Source organism: Rhinatrema bivittatum, chromosome 4, assembly GCF_901001135.1.
Source record: "Rhinatrema bivittatum chromosome 4, aRhiBiv1.1, whole genome shotgun sequence".
NCBI classification, from domain to species: domain Eukaryota; kingdom Metazoa; phylum Chordata; class Amphibia; order Gymnophiona; family Rhinatrematidae; genus Rhinatrema; species Rhinatrema bivittatum.
In genome coordinates, this window is record NC_042618.1 from 364,616,618 (window position 1) to 364,643,320 (window position 26,703).

At 42.5% G+C, this 26,703-nt stretch overlaps 1 protein-coding gene across 1 annotated transcript in view; it reads left to right on the plus strand.

The window, feature by feature from the left end:
• SYN2 (synapsin II) overlaps positions 1 to 8,604 on the plus strand; it is a 758,733-nt gene extending 750,129 nt beyond the window's left edge. Inside the window, exon 13 of the mRNA XM_029600782.1 lies at positions 6,184 to 8,604. Within this exon, the coding sequence (XP_029456642.1) occupies positions 6,184 to 6,319 (136 nt within the window). The 3' untranslated portion in view covers positions 6,320 to 8,604. The remainder of the gene's footprint in view (positions 1 to 6,183) is intronic.
• The last annotated feature ends 18,099 nt before the right edge of the window (positions 8,605 to 26,703 follow it).

Here is a 26,703-nt window from a genome sequence, read left to right on the forward strand (position 1 = left end):
CAATAGAAATTCCACCGGTTTATCGTGAAAAAATCGTTAATCAGGTTAGTGCACACTAACGGGAGTTAGGACACAACCTAAAAACCCACCCCGACCCTTTAAAACCGCTCCCTTAGCCTCCACCAACCTCCCGTCCACTGGATGGCCCACGCCATTTTTAAAGATGGCGCTGGCCGTCCACTGGAAGGCCCGCGCCATTTTTAAAGATGGCGCCGGCCGTCCAGTGCTCCTACCATGTGACAGGGGCTGGCCAATGCCACGGTTACCCTGTCACATGGTAAGGGCAAAGGGCCATCGGCGCCATTTTTATTAGTGGCAGCCGACGGCCCAAGAGTGGGAGATCGCTCCTGGGGCCCACTGGACCACCAGGTAATTTTAAAATGTTTTGGGGGGGGTCTGGAGGGTGGTGGAGGCTAAGGGAACGGTTTAAAATGGTCGGGGTGGGTTTTTTGTTTATCGGATCGGGCGCAGCCGATAAAAAAAAAAAAAACCGATCGGGCCGGACGAAAGAAAATGCACTATTTGAATCGGAACCGGAACTTAACCGATTCCGGTTCCGATTCACATCGCTAATGCCTAATGCCCTTGCACTAAATCTGATAGTCATGTATGTTATTAAGTGAAATGTAACCTGTATTTAAACCAGATTCAATTTCTTGTGCTGAAGAAATTGTATAGGATTTTCAGAAATGCAACATTGCATGGTGGATGTTAGCAGATAAGGATCAGTTTTGTCAATCAAAAATTTTCTGACTAGTTCTACTTTTCTTCACATATGAATCTTTCCAAGATTTGAAACAGCAATCATTGAACTTCGTGGTAGTGATTCTAGGACTAGCTGGGTGGCTCAGTAGCACGTGCTATGTACTGCCTTGTGAAGAGCCTGGATTTCATTCCTGGGCTCAGCTTCTTCTCCTCAAGCATTCATAGTCCCTGGGAGAGAGGGGGGGGGGGAGAAATCTCAGTTATTATTCAATGACAACACTTAGTGGCCAGACTTAGGGTTCACATTAGCTGAATTATGGAGGGAATCACGGATTGTGTCCCCTGAACACGGACTGGCATTGTGATGCCTGGAGAGAGTTGGGAAGGTAATATAAAACAGGAGAAAATGTATAGTGAAGGCTCATGGCCCCATAGCCCAATAGAGGTTGATTCCCATTGAATTGGAAATCCAAAACAGCGGAAGGATTTACTGAATGAAAAAAAAGCCCCTAAAGCAGTGCCTCTGCTACTTGACCAGTTACCCAATGAGGAACATCAGGATTGGAGCCTACAGCTTTTCTGACTTCAAGGCAGGAACATTATCATTGATCTGCAGGCCCAGACACTTTTGCTTTGCTGTAGGGGCAGAATATCATCTCACATGTTAAGCATTATAGGCTGACTTAGAAAGTTTCACTGTCATTTCTCTATTTATGTCTTCAACTTGTGATTGGAAATTGCGGTCAGTTCAGTGTGGTAAACTGAAAAAGGAAGTGTTCTCTGTTGGAGCTTTTTAACCCCATAGTTATCCAATTGAAATGGATAGCTGGAAATTAGTAGCTTAAGTACTGTTTATGATGTCATATCGTCACCTTCATTTTGTATTTATTTACTTATTATTTGGATTTGTTACTTGCTTTTTGAATAAGAAAATCACCCCAGACACAGTACAACATATATGGATGGTGATGTACCATCAGAGATTGGTAGTAGCCGTTTACAGTTAAGAAGGTGCACAGTAAGGAATGAACTAGCATAGTAGACCAGAAACTAGTGGTCAAACACTAATTAATAATCAGTCCTCTCTATGTGAATTTTCTTAGATTCTATTTCCTCTTGGTTTTCCTTAGAACCTGTATGGAATTCTCTCCAAGACTGTGGTCTCTAAAGAGCATAATATTTTGTTTTACTTCGTCCCTTTATGTTTTTTCTTATAGATTTTCTTATTTAATATGCATACTTAAATTTCTAGTCAAACTAGTTCTTGTGTTGTATACTAAAAATCAATAAATAAAATGTTTAAAAAATACCTTCTAATTACTAATTCTGAAACTCATTATACAAATTTGAAATTAAACGAATAATTCATACATTTAAATTATACTCACTAATTCACATATAAACCTACAATCAATAGTAGTACCTAGATTTAAAATAAACATTTAATGTCTCAGTGGGGAGAAAAAAAAAAAAGGTTATAACAGCATATTCAAACACTAAAAAAAGTCATTCATCAGTTTGAATGTTCATTGTAGGCTGTAAGGTCCACCTGCTTTGTTGCTTGCTATGATTTGGCATTAAAAGATTGGAGGAAGAGACAGGCTTGGCTTTAACATATTTTCTGAACACACATGTAGTTATACGTTTATCAGATCTCTTCTGGGAGGGAGTTCTATAGGGATTGTTGATAGATATCAGTTTGTTTGATTTCTTGTGTTAACGGAATTGTTATAGTCCCCAATGAGGATCTTATTGGTTGTACAGGCAAGTATAAGGACACCCTTTCTGTCAATTAGTTAAGTTTGTCTGCTCTTGAAGGTCAGTGTCAGAGAGTTGAATTTGGCTCTGTAGCAGACTGGTAACCTATTTAGTGTGTGTAGGACAAGTGTGATATGATCATGCAGTTGGCATCCTTCATGCAGAGTTTTGTATTATCTGAATTTTGTGGAGGGCCTTGCCTGTTAAACCCTTATACAGTGTGTTGCAGCAATCCATTTGTGAGGTTACTATGGCATGTTCTTCTCGATGAGAGGACATAGTCTTTACGAGTTGCATAGCTGAAAATGGCAGCTTTCTACCGTTGCCTGGATTTGTGGAAGTATGTTGAGCTCCTTGTCCAGGAGGACTTTTTACATGTGATTATTGCAGGATTTTGAAGTCAGAAATGTGTCTGTGCATGTTTTGGATTCTAGTAAAGTTTGTTGTTTTTGGTTCATTTCTGAATGACTGTGACTCATACTTCATTTTTTTTTTTTAGCTAATGATGGGTCTGGATTCAATGGTAGGAAAAGGTGAACAATATCAGCATAGATGTACACTTTAATATCAAAAGTTCAGGTCAGCATTGCTAGTGACTTGAGGAATATGTTAACAAATAATGGTGATAATGCAGATCCTTGAAGAATGTCAAAGTTTAAGATCCAGGGTACTGATGAGATGTCAGTACAGATTGTTGCTTCTCACGGAAAGGAATTGAACCAGGTTAGGACCTTGCCACTTACACCGGCCTCTGCTAGTCTCAATAGCACCATATTGTGATCTGTGGTGTCAATTACCTTTATGAAATCTAGTAGCACTAGAGCTACTGCTTGGCTTCTTTCGCAGTATCTGAGAAGATCATCCAGTAAGGCAACCAGTGCAATCTCTGTTCTGAGGCCTTTTCTGAATCTGGATTGATACGCGCTTCCTCCTAAGTTCAGAATGAGGTACAAAATATGATCTGGGTACTATGCACCTGCCGGGAGAGTTTGTATGTGTGCACCCAGGGTAAAGAGCTCTTGGCTCTCAGAGAATGAGTCCAGTCTCTGGAAGCTAGACTGGCAGACCTGGATGAGCTGAGGCAGACAAAGAGTTATATAGATGAGACCTTCGGGGACATAATAGCTATGTCCTAACTCCAGTCTGGCAGCTCTGGTGCTGCCTTGGAGGAGGAAGGTTTCCTAGTGATAGAGCATCAACTTGGTGCAGCAGGAAGTGATCCTGTAGCAAAGATATGTTCTCCAGGTGATGCATCATCCTCTCACATTGAGAATGTGACTCCCAGGACTACTGCCCATGAGGGAAGAATTAGATCAGCCATCCTAGTTGGTGATGTGATTATTAGCAATGTAGAGAGCTGGGTGGCTGGTGGACATGAGGATCGCCTGGTAACATGCCTACCTGGTGCGAAGGTGGTGGACCTCATGCGTCAACTAGATAGGATTTTAGACAGTCCTGGGGAGGAGCTGGCTGTTGTGATACATGTGGGCACCAACAACATAGGAAAATATGGGAGGGATGTTCTGGAAGCCAAATTTAGACTCAGGTAGAAAACTGAAATCTAGAACCTCCAGGGTAGCATTCTGTGAAATGCTCCTTGTTCCATATGCAGGCCCCCAGAGGCAGACAGAGCTCCATAGTCTCAATGCATGGATGAGACTATGGTGCAAGGAATTGGGATTCAGTTTTGTAAGAAACTGGGGAACCTTTAGGGGAAGAGGGAGTCTTTTCCGAAGGGACAGGCTCCACCTTAACCAGGGTGGAACCAGACTACTGGAGCCAACTTTAAAAAGGAGATAGAGCAGCTTTTAAACTAGAACAAAGGGAAAACCGACAATTGCTCAACAACGCATAGTTCGGATGAAGGTGTCTTCGAAGGATACTAATGAAGCAGGAGAGTTAGGGCATCCCAACAGAGAGGTTCTAATAAAAGCAAAAGTATTCCATGTTCCTATAAGTAAAAAATTCACTTTGAAATGTTTGTATGCCAATGCCAGAAGTCTAAGAAATAAAATGGGAGAGTTAGAGTATATAGCAGTGAATGATGACAAAGACTTAATTGGCATCTCAGAGACATGGTGGAAGGAGAATAACCAATGGGATAGTGCCATACCAGGGTACAAATTATATTGCAAAGATAGGGAGGATCAACTTGGTGAAAGGGTGGTGCTTTATGTCCCAGATGGCATACATTCCAACAAGATAAGGAACCTGCAAGAGACTAAGGGGTAGATTTAAAAAACCATGCGCACATGTGTGGGCGGCACGCGTGGGGGGGGGTGGATTTTAGTAATTATGCGCGGCGACGAAATCAGTCCGTCCCCCGTTCCTTCTGCTCTAATCAAAGAGGGGTCTGGGAGGGAACTTTCCTATACCTTTACCTAAACCCCTTCCATCTTCCCCCTCTCCTCCCCACCTCCTTAACCCATCCCAGAAACTTACATTTTTTTGGTTTCACTACTTACTGCTCCCCTGGAGCAGAAGTAGTTTGCGCATACCGGCCAACTGATGGTGCTAAAAGATAATTTGAAAAGAAGTTAGCCAAAGAGGCAAAAACTCATAAAAACTTTTTAAAATATATCCAAAGTAGGAAGCCTGTGAGGGAGTCAATTGGACCATTAGATGATCGAGGGGTTAAAGGAGCACTTAGGGAAAATAAGGCCATCACAGAAAGATTAAATGAATTCTTTGCTTTGGTGTTTATTGATGTGGATGTTGGGAAGATACCAGTTCCAGAGATGGTTTTCTAGAATGACGATTCAGATGAAGTGACCCAAATCACAATGGACCTGGAAAATGTAGTAGGCCAGATTGACAAACTGAAGAGTAGCAAATCACCTGGACCAGATGGTATACATGTTATAAAATCAGGCGTACATGTGTGCATGCCGGGTAGCGCGCACATGTACACCCGTGCGTACCTCTTAAATTCTACCCCATAACCCCTTTGAAAATTCATTCCATAAGGCTGACTGTTCAAATGATTTGATACATGTAAATGGGCTTTTGATAGCCGGATAGCTGATAGCTGAATATGGGCGGGCAATGGGTGAATCAGGACAGCTCTACTTAGCCAAATAACTTATCCAGCTCAGTAGCAATATTGATACTTAGCCAGATAAGTTAACCAGCTAAGTCTAGACCTGCTATTGAGCAGGTCTAGACTTAGCTGGCTAACCCTTAGCCAGCTAAGTAGCGTTTTGTGCATGGATATTCAGCAGCATAGCCCGATAAGTGTTATCCAGCTAAGTTATTTATCCAGCTGACCGTTGATTATCTACCCCATTACTTTGATGCTTGTAACTCCTTTGAAAGTTCACTTCTCTGTGTTATGCATGAATATTAGAGATGTGCATTCATTTACACTGAACATGTAAAATGGGATGAATGAGCTCATTTTTGTTTCATTTCAAATGAACTGAAAGAACTCATTTTTGTTTCATTTCAAATGATCTGAAAGATTTTTTAAAATTAAAACATTTGTGTATTTTTCAGTTTCGGCAAATATTGTGCACTATTTCCCAAACATAAATAAATAAATACCCTGTAAATGAAAAATGAATAAAAAAATCTCCAAAAATTAACGAAAGAAAAAAAAATATGAGTGTGCACATCTCTAGGCAATACTATCCTTACCATTGATTCATGTGCTGTATTGGTACTGATACTGGTTTACATTCAAAATGCACACTAAATGCAATTTGTTTTTTTTTCTTATAGTAAATCGCAGTCCTTGACAAATGCCTTCAGCTTCACTGAATCATCCTTCTTTCGTTCAAGTCAGAATGAAGATGAAGCCAAGGCTGAGACTATCCGAAACCTGAGGAAATCATTTGCTAGTCTTTTTTCTGATTAGCCCAAAAAGCCATTTCTTGAAGCTGAATTTGGCATGTTTAACTCAGAGCCGACAATAAATAGAGAGGCAGTGGTTATTTTTTCTCCTGTGACCCTTATGTGGTAACTGATAACCTTCCTTTACTGTTGTATTAAGCAATATGTTAAATCTAGAAAAGGACCATCAGTGGAATAGAAATTGGATATGTTGTAAGCAAGCGAACAGGACAAAGGGAGTTGTATATCATTACTAGGTAGAGCTTGATTTTGAAAGTCCTTAACTGTGATATTGTGGCCTTATTGTGTATTATCATATTCAGCTCTTCTTTCTGTATGAAAGCACTGTACCGTGTAAAGGGGGTCATTTAGAGCAGGAGGGCCCCCAAATCCGATCCTCGAGGGCCACAACCCAGTCAGGTTTTCAGGATTTACATGATGAATATACATGAGGTTTATTTGCATACAGTGGAGATGGTGCTTACAAATAAGTCTCGTGCACAGGCATTGTGGAAATCCTAAAAACCAGAATGGATTGTGGACCTTGAGGACCACATTTGGGGACCCCCGGATCTAGGGGTATGGAACTGAGCAGTCCCCTGTTTTAGTGTCCCCTGCAGAATCATTAAAGAGGTTACAAAATGTCAGACTATTTTCCCTGTAAAATGGTTACAGCAGTATAGCAAGGAACGATTAAAAACATGAGCTGGTTTATGAACAGAATGTGGGGAAACAAAAAAAAGTGTCCCTAAGCCAGTTGGGAGCCAGTGGAACAAGGGTTAGCCTGGGGTTTGCACTAGTACTTCGGTGTTTGTGGGAAAGAAGTGAGAGATAATAAGTTTGGTTGTGAGCCTTCTCACCTGAAAAGATGTTTGTCCACCCCAATTTTTTTATGAGATGGAGCCTCTTTTTTCCCCCATTACTCTGCTGCTTTGGTACCTTGTAACTACACGGGGAATCAGGGGAGGGGGTGGGAGAACATTTGTCACTGTTTTGTATTGTAAGAGTGTAGTGTCATCCAATATTGTTCCTTGCAAAGAAGCAGGGCTGTGTGGATTTAGTATTTATGGCGCTTTTCTAAGAATATAATACTTTTAAGTTCACACATGTTTATCTGCCTTTAATAAGTTAGCATTTTGGTTAACCTTGACACATTTCTACAAACTACTGTATAACTCAGACATTTAAAAAAAAAAATTTTTTAAAAAAACCTTTCCAAAAAACTGAAGACAATTTTCAAAGCCGTTTACCTGGGTAAATTGGCCTGTCTGAAAAATACATTTCTCAGAGCAGCTAAAACGTATGCATGGGGTTCATGATGTGTATTTTCAGCTACATAAAAAAGGAGCGTTCTCAGGGGCATGTTAAGGTTGAAGGAGTAAAGTATATGCTCAGAATGGAGTTTTCAAATCTGTGCACGTATGTTTTCCCCTGTTCCAGGTATCCACGTAAGCAAATTCCACCCCCCCCCCAAAAAAAAAAAACTGTATTCATATTTATGCTTTGAGAACTACTGCCAGGCCCGTGAGTACAAAACTACCTGTGGATTTAACAACTTCTACTGATAATTGACTTCTTAATTAATATTTCTGTGAACAAACAAATCTGGTGAAGTCCAACATGTTTGCAGTTTGTGCAAACCAATTCACACAGCCTTACATGAACGAGAACATAGCTGAAAGGCAAATAGCTTTGCTGTTTCCCTGTCAGGTACAGGGCTGCCAATATACAGAGAAATCAATTTTTATCCTTGTTAGCTTTATAACCCTCAGGGAATGTTACACCTTGTGGCATGGCTCACACTAAGGACAGTACATGGGATACGATTTCATTGGTACAGCTGCCTTCCAACCGTGGATTGTAAAAATTCTATTGATTCCCAGTGAAAAGATGTCATAGACAGGAGGTTTCGAGATTAGGTACAGTACTGCTAATGGTGCATAGTGACACGAGAAAAAGGGACAGTGATATTCATTGCAATGCCATAAAATATTAGAGCATTTCCCTGCTTGCTTTTTGATAGTCCTTTTGCCATCTGATTATAAATTGTATCGCTGAGCAGTACCAGCATGCTAAAAAAAAAAAAAAAATGCCATATTATACAGAGTGTGTGTATGTACTGTTCTATTTCCACACGTTTAAGGTGCATTTCCTTCTGAGCTTCTAACTGTAGTTAATAGTGAATTCTGAAATTGAGTTGTTAAAAGTAAAAGCAAAATGCATGATCATCCTGTGTCAAACCTATTTTTGCGTTTACCTCCTAATAAATGATGAGTCCTCGTGCTTGATAAAAGTACAATCTCCTAAAATGCCAAAAAGGTGTCCAGGTTATTATATGTGTGTGTTTCTTTTGCTGTCTTGTGTCATCTGAAGAAGGGAACCTACATGGCCTCAAATGCTCATGTAAACTATCATTGGGTAATTCTCATGTTGATTCAATAAAAGGCATCATAGCCTTGAGCAATACAATTTTCTTCAGCATCAGTATGGCCATTATAGTGTAATTCCAAATGAAGGTAAATAAAATATAACCAGTGAATGGGCGACCATATCTTTCACTGGCTACTGGGGTTCTTTGAAATTGGTTGAGCAGATGTGGCCTGGGCTCAGGGAATCTCAAAATTAATTTCTTTATTAGCCACGGAAAACGTTGTCCCTCTGTGGTTGAAGAGACATCCCGGGTAAATGACTTCTAGATAGAAACAGTTCACTGGTAACCTCCATCTCGGGTGAAGCCCAAGCCCTAGAAACACAGTTCAGTTCCTACTTTGGACTAGTGCTTCCAATATTGCCAAGTTTATTTAAACACAAACTGGGGGTTTTCCACAAAAGTCAAACCACAGCCTTCTACAGTAGAGTTTAAACAGACAGTAGCAAAAAAAAAAACAAAACAAAACCAGTTTTAGTAGCACAACAGACCCCTCAACAGAGGAAATTAGTTCATGGCAAATCCAGAATGTCAGCCAATTACTCAAATCAGCAGCTGAGATAAATGTGAGTAGGGTTGTGCACAGACATCTTTTTATGTTTCGTTTTATTTTGTGTTTTATTTTATTTATTTTTTTTTTTGGAGGGTTCATTTCTTATTTCATGTTTTCAATTTATTTAGAACAAATATAAAAACAACAAATGTAATTTATTTTTTTTTTTTACAAATGTAATTTAAAAAAAGAAAAAAAATATTTGCCTGGTTCCCCCTCCCCAAAAAAACCCACTCTCAGGCCCTCCTCTTGAACCTTCAACTTTGCCCCCCAAACCCTCTTATTAAATTAATGTTTTTCATAAGACAGGAGCGATTCCCATAACTCCTGGCCTGCGGGTCGCACCCCTGAATATACTCGACCAGAGTTAGCCGCATGAGTTATTTTATCCTGCTAACTCCACTCCTCCCCGAAACACCTCCTGATCACCCACAGAACGCTCCCAACTTATCTGGATAAATTCTAGCTGGGTAACTCATTTAGGGGGTCATTTTCTATGCGGATCGCACGCAAAAAGGGACTTTTCGCGTGCGATCACTAAATGGGGGCAGCGTCAAGACCGGAACAGGAGGAGTCGGGGCGGCACCGGGGCGGAGGCCGCGAAGACATCGCGGACAGCGAAAAGGTAAGAACCCTTTTCGCTGCCAATTTCGCGCCCAATAGCACCACCTTTTACGATGGCACCGTGGAGGTGCGATCACTGCTGGCTATCGCAGGACTGCCCCCTGCTTCGCCCCCCACCACCCTGTACTGCGCGATTCAAAGAGCCTGACAGTATTAGAGAATCCAGGCCTAAGCCAGATAAGCACTCAGTATACCCGGGTAAGCCATTTAGACGGATAAGTATTATTCCAACCATCTAAATGACATTTGAATACCCCAGAAGATATTAAGTCATTCCTTATTCCAAACATGCTCTTATATTAATGACAGCTATATTACTGGGGCATTTAATGGGTTCTTACATAAGGATAAATGGAGATCCTAAGAAAACTTTGATTTTCTATGATCATATGCATACAGGAACTAACATACTCAATGAATTTGTTGTGGTTGTTAGGATGGCTTCCCCAAATGTAGCAATGGTGAATGTTCTTCAGACTCCCCTATTCAAATTTTAGCTGTCTGAAATTGTATTATTAATCTAAAAATCCAGTGTTAGATACTCATCCATCCTCACTACATTATAAAAATCTAATATATCCTATATTACAACTGAGGAAGATCAACAAGGCATTCTGAAAATGTTTGGGTCCTGGGCATATTTTAAGCCCTGGTTGACATGATTTAGTTTTTTATTAGAATTCCTTCCCCAAGTCTTCTAGGACCAATTGATTGTCATTGGAATAGTGACTACCTTCTATAGAGGGATAGGCAATCTTTTCGGCTTGAAAGCCATATTGGGAGCCCAGTCTAGATGAGGAGACAAGCCTTAAGGTCGAGGAGTGGGGAACGGGAAGCTGGAACATCCCCTGAAGATCTGATGGCGACATGACTCTGAGGAGCAGAGGTCTGATGGATTGGCAGTAGCATCAAATTCAGCCTAATCATATCACTTCTAGCTGGAAATAATAAGCTCTAGCCACTGTTGGCTGGGACCGGATTTTCCTCGAGGACTGGATGGTAACTTCCCACAGATTGTAATTTGCCCAGCTTTGTCCTATAAACTCCTTTTCTTGGATGATGCATTCATTAATGTGTATCCTTGCTTAGGGAGTGTCTTGAAGAACTGCAGCATGGCAGTAACTGTAAGTAAAATGTTTGGCCCAATTTAGAAGAAAAGCAATCGCTATCACACAGCCTCCATCACACTGGGACGAGGATGCAGCTAGATGCAAATGAAGAAAAAGTTCACTTTGCAGCCACTCTTGGATTTACACACAAATAAAATAGGCCTGTGGGTAGAGTGGCAAAGTTCATTCCCCCCCCCCCCCCCCCTACTACCCTGGAGGCCTCCAGCTTAAATACTTCCAAGAAATAAATGCATAAGAGGTGAGCCTCTTTCAATGGAAAGGAGGCTCTAGAACAAGGGATCAGGGGATGAGGGTGAAAGGGAAATATTTCTTTACAGAAAGGGTAGTGAACACATTGCACAGCCTCCCTGTGGTGGTAGTGAAGAAGAGGACCATATCAGAATTCAAAAAGACATGGTACAAGCACAAAAGATCTCCAAGGGACTATAAAGCTGAGCAGGGGAGGTGGCTGGGCAAACTGGATGGCTCATTTGGTTTTTATCTGCCATCATGTTCTATATTTCTGTGTTTCAATCCTGTATTGGCTTCCTCCCACCTGGCTGGTCCTCTGATGCTTTCCCGCCTCCTACTGTTTGGTCTTCTTCCATAGGACACTGAACTCTGGGAAAGAAAGTTTCTACTTTCACCTCTTCCCTGAAACATTTCTAGGACTCCTTGGACAAGATTATTATTCTGACAACAGCACTGCTAGCTTGTGCTTCCAACATTGCTGTGAAAGCAACACTGGAAGCCACCAGGAGCAGTATGATTATACCGTGATCCCGGCAGCCCTGGGGGTTTTGAGCATATTGGATGGGGTGGGAAAGTTCGGGCTAGGCTTGTAGATGGGTGGAGTGGCTCTCAGGCCAACAGACCCTCAACTTTATTATAACTATCTTTTGGGAGTTTTTGTGGGGAGGGAGACTTTTATCCTGCTGAATATCCCTGATAACTTATCCAGCTAACTTTAGCTGGAAAAGTTATCTATTAGCTGCTTTTCTGAATATTGACCTCCCAAAGAAATAGAATGACTGGGAGCTAAAGGGCCACATGACAGATGGGACAGATGTGCTAATCATTTTTCCCATGGACACAAAATGGGAGAAATGCCTTTGCACATCTGGCCCAATGCCAGATTCATTAAAACCAGGGACAGTAACTTTTAAACCAGCGCGTGGGTGCACACAGGCACGCGTTCGTCGGCCCATGCCCAGGAAATTTGACCAGTTTATAACATACACATGTATATGAGCGCATCTTATAAAATAGCCTGACCGCGTGCACATATGCGTGCAATTTTAAGTGGACGTGCACCTACGCGGGCAAATGCCGCTTCTACCGCGTAAGTGGGGGGATTTTAATAGACACGCCCATTGATGACATCATCAGTTTTCCCAGTTCGTTCCCAGGTAAGGATAGAACTTCCAAACCCCTCTAGTTTCATAGCCTCCCTTATCCCCTGATAGCCCTGACCTTTAAAACCTTGCTAATCTGCCTAGAACATTTTGTTTTACAACTTACACGTCATCCATAGCAGATGTAAAGTTACATGGCAGAGGGTCCCGGCACGCGCCTGCACGCATAAGTATTTTTCATGCAAATTTCAAGTTTGAATCCAGGAATGGCCATGCCCCACAGACCAAGCCCACGTCCCGTCCTTTTCTGAACGTTTCATTTGTGCTCGCAGTGGCAAGTACGCACATATCTTCTAAAATCCGCTTGGCGTGCACCGGCCCGACATGCACGTATCTCCTGGTTTTGGCGCACAGCGGGCTTTTAAAATTCACCTTTCAAATACCTAATCAAGAAGAACGTAGGTAAAATCTGGCAACCTTTGAGCAGTGAATCCATCTGTGGAAATTCAGCCGACTTAAAGTATTCATGTATTTTCACCATGTGTTCAGTAATGGTCACAGTAAAACAGGCTTTCCCAGGGATGTAACCTGCTCAGGGGAGAAAACCATGGGTGTAAATTAAAGTTTTAAAAATGGTCACGCATAATTTACACACATACTTTATATAGGCCCTCTTGAGACAATTTAAAGTGTAATTTTATCCAGCTAAAAATACAGTTGGGCAGATTGAGTCATACTTATAACTCGAGAACAGCTAGTCCTACCTACTCTAAAATTACAAAAATTACTGAATGCCAAATAAGAAAAATTATAGGTGGGTTCAATTGCAGAACTACTGGCGGGGAGCGGACGAAGGGAGCCAGTGCAACAGTGCGACTGCACTGGAGCCCAAGCAATAAAGATGGCCCTGCCAGGATCAGGGTGCACTTGTACAGCCAACAGAAGCCTGCATGGCTCCCATACAGAACGGGAACTGCATAGGCTCAAAATGACTGAACTGTGCAGGCAACCTTTGAGCAGCGAAGTCACCTGGGCTCCTTTCAATCCCTATGCTTCTCACTCTCAAAACTGGCCATCATAATAGAGGTCCTGCCTCCCCCCCCCAGAAATTGCCAGCAGATTTGGGCTATACAAGTGCCTAAATGCTCATTGCTACACCAGAAGGTTAGTCTTTTTCGACTTGACCCTCTTAAGGGCTTCCATTGACTGGAATGATTTCTGTTGAAAGATACTAAGGCCAGTGCAATGGTATTAGGTACCTTAGGTAAACTTTCAGTTTTACAGCACTCACCTCTCCCCAAACACACATATGGGGTGGATTTTAAAAGGGTTACACGCGTAACCCTTAAAAACCACCCCTGCGCGCGCCGAGCCTATACGCGTCTGTCCCGGGGCTTGCAAAAAGGGGATGGGGCGTGGGTGGTCCGGGGGAAGGGAGGGGCGGGGCAGGGCTTGAGCCTCCAGGCACAGCGGCATTTGCCCCCCTTATCTTCAACAAAGATAAGGGGGGGTTCTAGGTAGGGCTGGGGGGCGGGTTAGGTAGGGGAAGGAAGGGGGGACGGAAGGAAAGGTCCCTCCAAGGCGGCTCCGATTTCGGCGCGGCCTCGGAGGGAACGGAGGCAGGCTGCGCTGCTTGGTGGGTGCAAGTTGCACAATTGTGCACCCCCATGTGCGCACCGACCCTGGATTTTATAAATTGCGTGCGGCTGCGAGCGCATGTTATAAAATCGGGCGTAGATTTGTTCGCGCTGGGTTGCGCAAACAAATCTGCGCCTGCGTGCAGGTTTTAAAATCTGCCCCTCAATTAATTAACTTGTGAAAATTAATTATGTGCATTAGCTGCATTAGTATGAATACAAATTCTGTATGTATAGCAATATATGTAAAAAGGAGACTATGATACTGATTGTAAAGTATCACATGTTCTGTTGACAAAGTGAATAGACCAACAAGTCTTTCTATAGGTTGAGTCACGCACACTCATAAAGCAACCATTATGCCAACTCACCTGTGTCTGGTTCTTTGGGAGTTGGTGCCTCAGGTGCTAAGGACTACACCATCTATTCCTGAGAGGAGACTAGCTACCTCAGATGGGCACTGAGGATCCACATCTCACTCACCAGTCCCCTTATCTCCACTTGCATGCTCTGCAAATGCTGAAGAATCTGCATCTGAAAAGACCCTTACAGGAGCAACTTCTTCTATACCAGAGCCAGCCCGAACAACTGTTCTGACTCGGATCTATCTGCATCTGTGGGGGTTTGTCAGGGAGACCTCTTTCAAAAGCATAATGATGGAAGGAGTTTTCCCATCTCTCACCTATGTCTCAACAATCAGAGGCCCTACAGGAAAATTTGCAGTGTTTCAGCAAGAGAGGACAAAGAAGCAGAAGTGACAGGAAAAGAAGAAAAAGAAGTTGAAATTCCATGAGGTGAGCAAGCGAAGAGTCTGGTTAGGCTCTGGGTGGGACTGAAATATCAAAGGGGGTCCATGAGTGTAGGAACAAATGAAGACAAGGAAGATGAGGAGGAGGAAGATGAGAATGAAGAGGAAACTACAGAGATGGGAAGATCTGTATTTGTAGAATCTGTTAGAGCAGTGGTCCCCAACCCTGTCCTGGGGGCCCACCAGCCAGTCGGGTTTTCAGGATATCCACAATGAATATGCATGAGAGAAATTTTGCATGTTACGTGCCTGAAAACCCGACTGACTGGTGGGCCCCCAGGACAGGGTTGGGGACCACTGTGTTAGAAGACAGACATATTAGTATAAACCAAACAAGTTGAAACATTTGTCAAACATGAGATAATTAGTTTGTCCAAAATAGTACAGAGGCCCTCTCACTTGTCCACATGCTCTCTATAAAAATAACTCCATATAAAGAAAATCACAATCTTTGTTCCTTTGTAGATATCCATATACTGCTCACATGCTCCCACATGGACATGTATATGGGCTCACAGTTATTTACTACTGTATTTTATAATCTATGCACATATGATGTGACTCGGTTATTTACACTTTCAAATAATAGAAGGACTAGGGAGCATTCCATGAAGTTAGCAAGTAGCACATTTAAGACTAATCGGAGAAAATATTTTTTCATTCAACGCACAATAAAGCCCTGGAATTTGTTGCCAGAGGATATGGTTAGTGCAGTTAGTATAGCTGGGTTCAAAAAAGGTTTGGATAAGTTCTTGGAGAAGTCCATTAATGGCTATTAATCAATTATACTTAGGGAATAGCCACTGCTATTAATTTCATCAGTAGCATGGGTTCTTCTTAGTGTTTGGGTAATTGCCAGGTTCTTGTGGCCTGGTTTTGGCCTCTGTTGGAAACAGGATGCTGGGCTTGATGGACCCTTGGTCTGACCCAGCATGGCAATTTCTTATGTTCTTATGATCTTAACTTATAAATACAAGTATATATGTGTGCACAAATGCTCTCATATGTAAAAACCACAAGCCGCACAAGTTCGGACTTATCCAGATAAATACCGATTATCTGGCTAAGTAGCTACACTTAGCTGGATAAGTCTGAAAAGCGCTACTTAGTACTTAGACTTAGACTTTTTAGACTTATCCGGATAAGTAGGTCTACTGCTACATAATCAGATAAATCAGAATATAGCTGGATAAATGCCACTACTTATCCAGATAAGTTTAAATTTGTCCATTTAGGTAGCAGCAAAGGCTTTACTTAGCTAGAAAAATTGTAATCTAGCCGGATAAGTGTGCACAAATAGGGGAAGATTTTCAAAGGGCTGTGTGTGTATCTTATGCACGCAACCCCTGAAAACCTACCCCTGCCTCCCCCTGCGCGTGTCGAGCCTATCTTGCATAGGCTCGGCGGTGCGCACAAGCCCCGGGACGCGCATAAGTCCCGGGGCTTGAGAAAAATGGGCATTCCGGGGGCGGGGCTGGGGGCAGGGCACCGGCCCGGGGGCGTTCCGGGGGCGGGACCGAGACCTCCGGAACAGCCACCGGGCCGGGGGATGGAGAGCCGGTGCGCGCAAGTTACGCCTGCCCTGAGGCAGGCGTAACTTCGTCGATAAAGGTTAGGAGGGGGATTTAGGTAGAGCTGGGGGGTGGGTTAGATAGGGGAAGGGAGGGGAAGGTGGGGGGAGGTGGAAGGCCTGGGCGGGAACGGAGGCAGGCTGCTCAGCTCGGCACGCGCAGGTTGCACAATTGTGCACCCCCATGCACGCTCAGACCCTGGATTTTATAACATGCGCGCGGCAGAGCGCGCATGTTATAAAATCAGGCGTAGATTTGTTTGCGCCGGGTTGCGCGAACAAATCTGCACCCACGCGTACCTTTAAAGATTTTCCCTATAATATACCACATATTTGCACTTTGAATTTGAAATGAATATGTGCCTATATAAAACACTTTTTATATAGGCACATTTACCCTTGTAAATCGGCTTTTACATGCGTTAAATCTGGGGATTTTATCACATATGTGCAGCAATGAAATAACCAGTTTTACCAATTAGTCTACCAGTCCATCTGCAGCTCATAAAGACCTTCCTGGCTTTTCAGTCTGAATCCCACCCATTTCACCCAGACCTGCACCTTGTCATTTTTTCACTTTTGAGATGCTTACTATCATTTACCCCAGATACTGAGCAGGAGTAAACATACATCGCTGGCAGGTTTTAAAATAGCAGCTTATTAGTGTAAATATTGGCCCCGCCCAGGAATGCCCCTGGCATACCCCTTTTTTACACATGCACATTTAGTTGCTGACCTCGATGTGCTCATTTTGCAGTTTTGAAAAAGCCATATGTTCACGTTTGTGCTTTTGTACAAACGCTTGTGCTATTTTTTTATACATGCATCTTTTGAAAATTAACCTCTAAATGTTTTAGTATTACAGATATATGGATATGATATATACACAGAACACTATTATTTAACTCCAAGGTTCAAATATTTCTTTTATTTACCAATGGGTGAAAGGGAGAGGTAGGAAAGAAGAGACTTTCCAGGATCTGGAAACTAGAATCTGAGATCAAGGGGGAGAAGGTCTGAATTGGGGAGGCAGGAGACAGATGTTCCAATCATGCTCCAGTCCTGCTCCCCCTTGCATTTCCTCTCTACCCTCTTATTCAATATGGCATACACTTACACACATATACACAGTACCAATCCATTTAATACAATCACAAGCACTGTCCCCTCTTCCTATTCATTTCACTTTCATAGCACCCTAGTTAACTAGTACTCATTATTAATGTGTCGACCTAGAATATGTATTTGATATTGTGATGAATTTGATTATGTAAAAATATGACCTCTAATTATATGTATATGCCGTTGTACTGTCATAACATGAATGCTGACCCATTAAGGGAATATTAACCCAGAATCTGAACACTAATTTTGTAAACCATTGTGATCTCATTTTGGTACGATGGTATATAAAGCGCATGCATAAATAAAATAAATAAATAAATGACATATATTGAGATATACTATAGAGAGAGGTATACAAATATGAGACATCTACTGACAGGACGTATGACACAGCTCACTAGAATACAAGCAGTAGCATATAAAAGTATCTATACTTACCACCAATCTCTAGCGGTGGTCATGCGTAGATGAAGTTGAGCCATTCCATCTCTTTCAGTCTCAACTCCTTGTACTTCTTTTTAAGATCCTTCAACTCCCAGGGTAGGCTAAACAGCTGTTGTACTGCTGAAGAAGGAAGGAGACCTGGGTTTTGAGGTTATGCCATCTGCCACCTGGGAAGAACAGGACTTCCTCTAAGTACTTGATTTGCTCTTTCAGTTGATGGAGGTCTGTTCTTTTGAAATTAATTTTTCACTTCCTCCCAGCACTTTCCAGCATCTGTGTTCCATACATAGAACTAGAAACTAGGGTGCACTCTAATATGAGTATAAAGAAAAGCTAGATTCTCAAACACAAACTATAGAGGTAATTTGTGTTCGAAGAGCAAGTAGGTGTGTGTTAGATGATTTATTGAAATTTTACCCATTAACATAGTTTCCATATTGCATACTGAAGGTAAAGATATGGAACTTCCAATGTTTCCAGAGAAGTTAGAAATAGAACAGATCAAATTTTCAGCTAGGACCACTGCACCCAGGACTGGTGCTTTCATTAGACAAACTAGGTGGTCCCCTAGATCACCAAGATTTTGGGGGTGGCCAAATTTTGCCAGTGCGATATCTACAGGGGTGCTGTACCACAGCCAATACCATCAAAGAAGACAGTGGTATACTGGAGCCACTGCCATTGGTAGTTAAATTGGGGGTGGGGTGAATGATCAAAGGTTTACCTAGTGCACCAAATATATTTGCACTGCACCTGACTACACCCAAAAAAGCTGTTGTCAGTCACAAGACCTTGACAATTGATCCTCCATATCAAATTAACCCAAACCAAATCACCATCTACCCACAGACTAAACAATCTCAACATCAACTTCACTAATGCCCACTTTGTAAAATACAAGGAGGTCCATATTCAGCTGCTGACCAGCTACCAAAAGTAGACAAATAAACTTATCTGGCTAGCTTTGCAGGGATATTCAGTGGAGCAGGCACGCTGCTGAATATCCCTGGCTATCTTAAAGTTAGCCAGATAAGTTTAGCTATCCTAAGGTTATCTGGCTATTTTAGCCACTTTACAAACTATTCTACCCCCAAAACTATCAACCACGTTTTCAGCTTCTTCTGAAATTTCAACAAATCCATTTAATCTCATGCATCTAATGATTCATTCCATAATCTCCCAATTTTGTAATCTAACATGCAGAAATGCTCTCACTAATGATGAGAATTAGATCTCAAATTCTAGCCACAACACTACCAGCTCAACTGGTTCCCAAAGTGCAGTGGGCAAATCCCTTTCAAAATCTTAAATGCCAAAAACAGGCATTTAAACTTGCAATGCATCCTTATTGGCATCCAGTGTCATTTCAATAATAATAGCGCCACTGACACCCGCCTAGACCTGCCCATCACAATTCAAGTCAAAGTATTTTGTATTACCTATAGCTTCCTAAAAATTCCATCTGATAACTCTAAACAGACAGAATTACAATAGGCTACTAATTCATAATCACAGATTTCAATACCTGAAATTCCAAAAATGGCTTCAATTGCCCCATCAACTTTAAACTAAAATAGGCTTTCCGTGCTACTTGAAAAATCTGCCTCTCCATACTTAAGGCTGGATTTTAAGACGTACACATGGGCGTACATTTGTGCGGGCAACCCAGCGCGCACAAATGTACGCCCGATTTTATAACATGCGCACGAAATTGAAGCGGCCTCGGAGGGAACTTTCCTTCTGCCCCCCCCCCCTTGTTCCCCTCCCTTCCCCTCCCTAACCCGCCCCCCAGCCCTACCTAAAACCTCCCCTAACCTTTATTTTACAAGTTGCACCTGCCTCTGGGCAGGTGTAAGTTGCGCGCGCCGGCCAAGTGCCGGCGCGTGATCCTCCCGGTCTAGCAGCCCTACGGAGGCCTCTGGCCATGCCCCCTCCCTGCCCCGCCCCGCCCACGCCCCGCCCCTTTTTTCAAGCCCCGGGACATACGCACGTCCCGGGGCTTTGCGCGTAGGGCTTTTAAATTCTGCCCCTTAATTTACAATCCAGTTCAACTCCCAAAAAATGTTACTTCTTCCACTACAGCCACAGTAACCCATTCCATATGGAAATGACACTAGTCAATAACTGACCCTGCGCGCAGTAGCTTGGTTTTATTGGAATTTAAAACCAGTCTAGTCTCTTTTAACCAAATTCCCACAACTCGCATACCAGTCCATCGACAATGTCGCTAACAAAGATATTGAAATAAATGGCCAGAGTGCTGAATCCTAAGGTATCTTACTGGTTTGTTTATCTTCCTTAGAATGGACTCCATTGGCCACCACTCTATTATGTTGCTCAAACAGTTAACAGATTTCTGCCCCATTCCCATACTGTCTTCCTTGCAAAACAGTGGCGAAAGTGTTACCAGCCAGTTCAGATAGGCAACACTCACTGAAACTCCTATATCCTCGACTTATCCATTTCATTAAGGGGGAAATAAACAAACTGCCAGCATTGGTGCAAACACTGCAGGTACTCTTATCTGTGGGATTTGCACCAATAATCAAAGCAAATTTGTACAGATAGTTTTGCTTTGTGAGCTGAAATAAAAAATGCAAATAACCTAACTTAAAAACATCAGACTGTAGAGAGCTACAATAAGGACAAGAGATACTAATTGAAGCATAAGGAATAAATTCAATGAGATAATGAAGAATCTCAACATGAACTAATATGTGGAGCAAGTGAACTTTGTGGCCTAGTTCTTTAGTTAATATGTTTTGGAACATTTCATTTGATAGATGTTAATACCTGTTTATGAATACTACTGCTGTAACCCGTCATTATTTGCTGATTTATAGTTATGAATGTTATGTTTGTAAACCATTGTGATCTTTACATGGAACAATGGTATATAAAATGTCTAAATAAATGTCCAAATAAAAAAAAGATTATTGCTAGGGTACAAAGTGCCTACTTTTTGTGTGTGTAGGAGAAATGTAAAGGAAAATAGCACAAATAGATTTGAAAATAGCATTTCCACACGTTATTTCCCTCTCCGACCTAAACACACTCCCAGGAATGCCTCCTGGCAATGTTGGACAAGTACATGCACAGTAGAACACACATGTACTTTTACCTGCTTTGAAGGTGAGTAATTTTCAGAAAACTGATTAATGTGGACTAAAAGCATTTTACCCTCAGAAATTGGCTTTCAAAACTGCTTTTCCCAGAGTTCAGTCATTTGTCTGACAGGACTTTCCCTATATTATCTCTGGTCCTGCAATACACTGTTTCTTTTACTGTAGTGCATTGCTTGGCCCAGTTCCTAAGTATGACAATGCCATTTTCCTCTTCCTCCTTGTTTCCACTTTTGTAGAACGGGACTATATCTTCTGTCCTTCCTCTTTCGGAACCTCTGTGTTAGGATAAGTAAGTGAGTGGACCCTTTAGCCGAGGTGAGAGGCAGAGCCTCGGCTGCGGGATGGGATACAGCAGACGTAGAGGTGGAGATGTAGAGGGTGACCCCAGGAGGCGGGCCACGGAACGGCAGCACAGATGCTGACGTCAGACTCAGCTTGAGACAAGAGTCAAGGGAAGAAGCGGCACTACCTGAGGAGCAGGAGTGCCGGGAAAGTACAGTCACTGTAATACACTGGATCTGTAGTGAAGTTATGCAGGAGGGTTCCTCGGTGGGAGAACACGGTAGTGGTCCACAGAGCGGGGTACACTGGCGAGGGTTCCTCTGATGATATCACGGCAATGGTCCGCAGAGCGGGTACACCGGAGAGGATTCCCATGTAGATATCAGAACAGGGATCCAGAGAGTGGTACTCACAGTGACAGGAAGCAAGTAGAAGTCCCGTAGAAGACCTAAGGAGCAAGGCAGGCTGGAGTCCAGGTGAAAGGCCTTCCAAGGAGCGGATCGCCAAGAGACGAGGGGGGCCCCCGAGGAGCGGATACCCAGTAGTCTCACAGCAAGTGAACTTGTTGCCAAGTCGCCGGCTGTCTGGGCTGGCGAGTTTAAATATTAGAGTAGAGTGATGTCATTTGATAGGGACGCCCCCCAAGGTTCCCGCCATGACGTGGTTAAAGCTGGTCGGGGAGTGCACGCGCACGCCTAGGGAACCCCATGGATAAGATGGCGGTCGGCAGCCTCCATGCTGCTCAGAAAGGCCCAGGAACGGAGGCCGGAAGACCGGTGGTAGTTGGTCAAAGCCGCAAGTTCGCCCAATGGAGCCAAAGTTGTAAAAAGGAAGGTGAGCAATGGCGACTGCAGCCGTCTGTGGCCGCGGAGTGTAACACTCTGTCTCCACAAATCAGTTGAACAGAGCTGTGAGAGCTGCAGTAGCCTGGGATGTACCACATCAGCTCTTATATCCTTATCACCTCTTATTTGTATAACTACTTCAAGTACTTCCTCCTCTGAAAATGGGTTTGTGATTATTTTACAATAATTTATGTCCCCATTTCTTGACTTGGATGCATTGTCTTCCCCCTTTTTATGTGCCTGGCATCAAATAATCTGGACACAAACATGCACTAAGAGAATTCTCTTGGATTTTAAATACACAGTTGTGCAGAAATATTTATTAACATCCACAAAAATGTAAACATATACACAATTAAAACTTATTAATCACAATCATACCAAGCATTCACACATTAAAATCTAAAAACCCAATGACACAATGTAATACTTCTTTCAGTACATCAGATTAAAGTGCAAAGGTAATGCATATCAAATATTTATAATGCAAAATTTGAAACAATACTTTTCTTCATAAAGTTTCCAATGTTTATCCAACTGCTTCCTTCAAAAAATAACAAAAGTTATCCGCTTCCTCTCCCTTTACAGGGACCTGGATTCTTTTAATCCCTGTGTGTTGTTTACTCAAATAATCTGGGGCAGGCTGACCCAATCCTGATGTGTCCAGTTTCATGCCTGAACTTGTATTTCTTTTTTTTAATTTTAAGAAAAGAAAACGGATCTAAAACTTTTTGTATACAAGGAGGCTAAACTAAGACTTCCTCAGCCTGTTTCTGATGACCTGGCATGATCTGGTAATCTTGTGTGCAATAGATATCTAATACAAGTTAGTTAAATGAATGAAAAGGGAAGGCTTGTAAAGAAAGGTAAACAAGAAAAAAAATTGTTAAAGGTCACATGATGTATTGGTTTCTGTGATAATGGAGCTGCTATTCTCGATGTTGGTAATGCTATTTGAATAAATGAATGAATGAATTAATGAATATTGTATATTTCACACACAGTAGAGTGCAAAATATTCAGTATAAGAATCACTGATGCAGTCTGTAGGAAAATTAATTATAGTATGAAAGGTTGTGCCCCCCACCCAATCTTTATCATCCACATTCAAAGAAATTAGATGTAGAGACTGCCCCTAGATTTCCACTAGATGTCCATAACTCAGTCTTTGGATGAGAGTGAGGAGGGAGCACACCATTCCAAACCATCACCTCCCCTAAGGATGCTGGGGGTGGTATCTCCCACCTGCATATCTGAAGAAGGGTGGCATTTACAATTGGATTTTTAGGAAGGAGTAGAGTTTCAGTTTTGTGGAGTTCCCCAGTCTTCAATCTAGGCCTCACACATCCCTAATCAGTACCCAACTGGTCCGATTGTGTCAGTTGTACGTGAGCAATTGTTCTGAAGAATTATTTTTGTATTATGGAGAATCTCTGTTTCTGGTTCTGGCCTCTGGGAGGATGTTTTCCCCTCCCTGGAGGAAGTCAGAGAAGGGTATACCTGTGGATCCCATCCTATAACATGTGGAGGGACAGCAATGACTCATCACAAAAGAAGCATTCCAATTTTTCTGAGAAGATTTTTGTGTCGAGAAGAAGATCTGCCCACCCTTCTTGCCCAAGAGAAGGAATTTAGGATTTTATCTGTTTGCTGCATTTTGGAATTTCATATTAAAAGATCCATTTTCAACATCTGAGAGGATAGCAGGAAGTGGAAGAAGAGTTCAATTGGAGACTCCCATCAGATTCTCTACCTTGAAGCAAATATGACTGGAGTGGATGGGATTCTGAGAGAGCATCTGTGATCTCAGTTATTTTTTGTCCTTCATCTTGGGAAGGGAGACCCATTTTGGATATGGAACACTCTTAGCCTGCTAAGGATCTATCTTTCAAACCATGGGAAGTTAACTTAGTGCCAGCTACCTGGCAGAACACTCAGCTAGAGAACAGGATTGTGATTGTGAATAAACATAGGCTGGACTTGAGAGCATGTATTGATGGCCAATGAGGATTTTACTATAAAGCTGGATTTTGGAAATTACAACTAATGTTCAGTATAGTTTTTGGCCCTGGAGTTTCAGCTTTCCTATCATTAGGAGAATCCGTGCCCTGGGCTGAATAGAGTTGTGACTGATTACAGAGACCTAGCCCAAGAACTAAACATGAACCCTGCATATTTCAGTGAAAACTCAGAAGTAGGGGGTACATAAATACAAAACTAACCCTATGTATGTACAGTTTATTTATAACATCATTAGATGGCCCTAGGTCCCAAACTTTCTGGACTAGTAACATTATGGGACATCCATTTTCTTTCAGTATCTCCACTAAGCTGACTGTGATTGGATCTCACTGGGGTATAGGCGGAGTTAGAGGAAGATAGAGTGTGGGGTTTCAGTTTTGAGTTGGGTTTTGAGTAGTAAGGAGTGTTTTTTCATGTCTCATTGCTAAGTTGGGCCCACCAACCCAACTTGGTGTTTTTTTTTCTTGCATTTAGAAGAGAGCCCTCCTCAGTACACTCCCTGTCTAAGAGGGTCTGCCTCCTTTTGTAGAGAGTTAAGATTTTTGTAGATTTTGGTCCAATTTTGATAAGTTTTTCTTATTCTGGGGGATACCCAGTGCCTTGGGAAAGGAGCAACCCCTCCAATTCTGACAGCAGGGATTGGAGACCTATGAGCAACCCCTCAGTTCCCTAGAAGAAGCAAGACCAGTGACAACACTTTCCAGCGAGAGACTTTTTGGATAGAGAATTTTGGATTTTTCCCTTTTTTGTTAGTGTGGAGGTTTTGTCCAACCCCTCTGTATAACCTGGTGGAAATAGAGAGCTGTGAGCTGAATTGGAGCATCTGGTCTCTCTCCCTGAGAGGTCCATCAAGGTTGTGACATCTAGCCTGGGAGACTCACAATCGGATCTCCATCCCAAAGGGACTAGGATACAGGCTGTGGGCTTCAGACTGAACTTTGAACTCAGGTAGCATCTTTTCATGGTGTGGAGCCTCTCTACAGGAAGGAGGGGAAAGACAGCAAGATCAGCCCCAAATAACAAATACTTTTATGGCCCTAGAGGAACCAGCAACACCCCAACTAAGGGTTACACATAAGTTAACCATCAAATAGAAGCATAAGTTACACCAATTTTCAAAGCGGACTTACATGTATAAATATGCTTTTAAAATTATCTCACCAAATCTACCTGCACAAGTTATACATGTGAAAATGCCTGCACACATTTCTCAGGAAAATACGTGTGCATACTTTTGAAAATCCAAAAGTATGTGCATAAGTGTAAAGCTTTCCCTAAATTCACCCCCAGGAACACCTCTGCTCAATCCAGACACTTGCCTGCAAATAGGACATGGATGCATAAATTTAACAGCATATTGGGCAGGCAATTTTGTAAAAGGCCATTTATGAGCACAAAACACAGTTTGCTCACTGAAATGCCTTTGAAAATAATCCTCACACTGCTTAAAATATAGTTCACTTTTGGCCGAATTTTAAATCGTCCTCGCAAGCAAACGTCACTTACGTGCATGGCTGGGCCCTGCACGCACCGCGCGCATTTTCAAAAGGGCCCAACCACGTGCGTAAGTGACAATACGCGCTCAATTGTCGGGCCCTGAAAAGGGGGCGGGATGGGGGAGAGTGGTCTGGGCAGGGAGGGGCAGAGCGGGACGGAGGCCAGCAGTCTTTAGCTGCTATCCCGGGGAAGCATGCGCCGACAGTCAGTCAGTTAGTAGTGTAACAAAAAAATGATGAGTATTTAGGACAGGTTAAAGGAGTGGAGAGGAGAGGGGAAGAGGGAGGGGGGTTTAGGTAGAGGAGTAGGGAAATTCCCTCTCAGTCTGCTCCTTAATTAGAGCGGACTGGGAGAGAATGGGGGAAGGCCTGATTTTGTTGCCATGTGTTCTTTTACAAAATTAGGCCCCCACCCCCACCCTGCGCGTGCCGCCCACATATGTGCATGGATTATAAAATCTGCATGCTCATGTGCACATTGCCCGTGGATTTTATAATATGGGCGCACCCATGTGTGCGTGTCGAGAAGCACACGCACATGGATGCGCGTGCGCACCTTTTAAAATCTACCCCTGCATGCGTACCCTGTTTTGGAATGTTTAATAAAGCCAGGAATGTACCTTCATCACAACATTCTTCCTCCTTATGGACTGGTGCACCCTGGGGTACTGTTTGAGAACATGGAGAGAATGTTAGGCAGCTAAAACAGATTTTCAATTTGAACCGCCTAACTTTGCTGGTCAAATCTAGGCATTAGGGATATACAGTTGCAAAATTTTTGTTTTGGTTTGTTCATTCATTTTTTAGGTCACCTCCAATCCTTTCATTAGTTTCAAATTAAATTTAAACCTCTCGGGTGGGGAACTATTTTCTTGCACCGTCACAATGATGGTCATTGGATTCAGGCTTTGGGGGGGTTTCCTCATAGTTGTTATACAGTTGAAAATAGTTCATCCAGATAAGTTCACAATGTAGAATAATAAAAA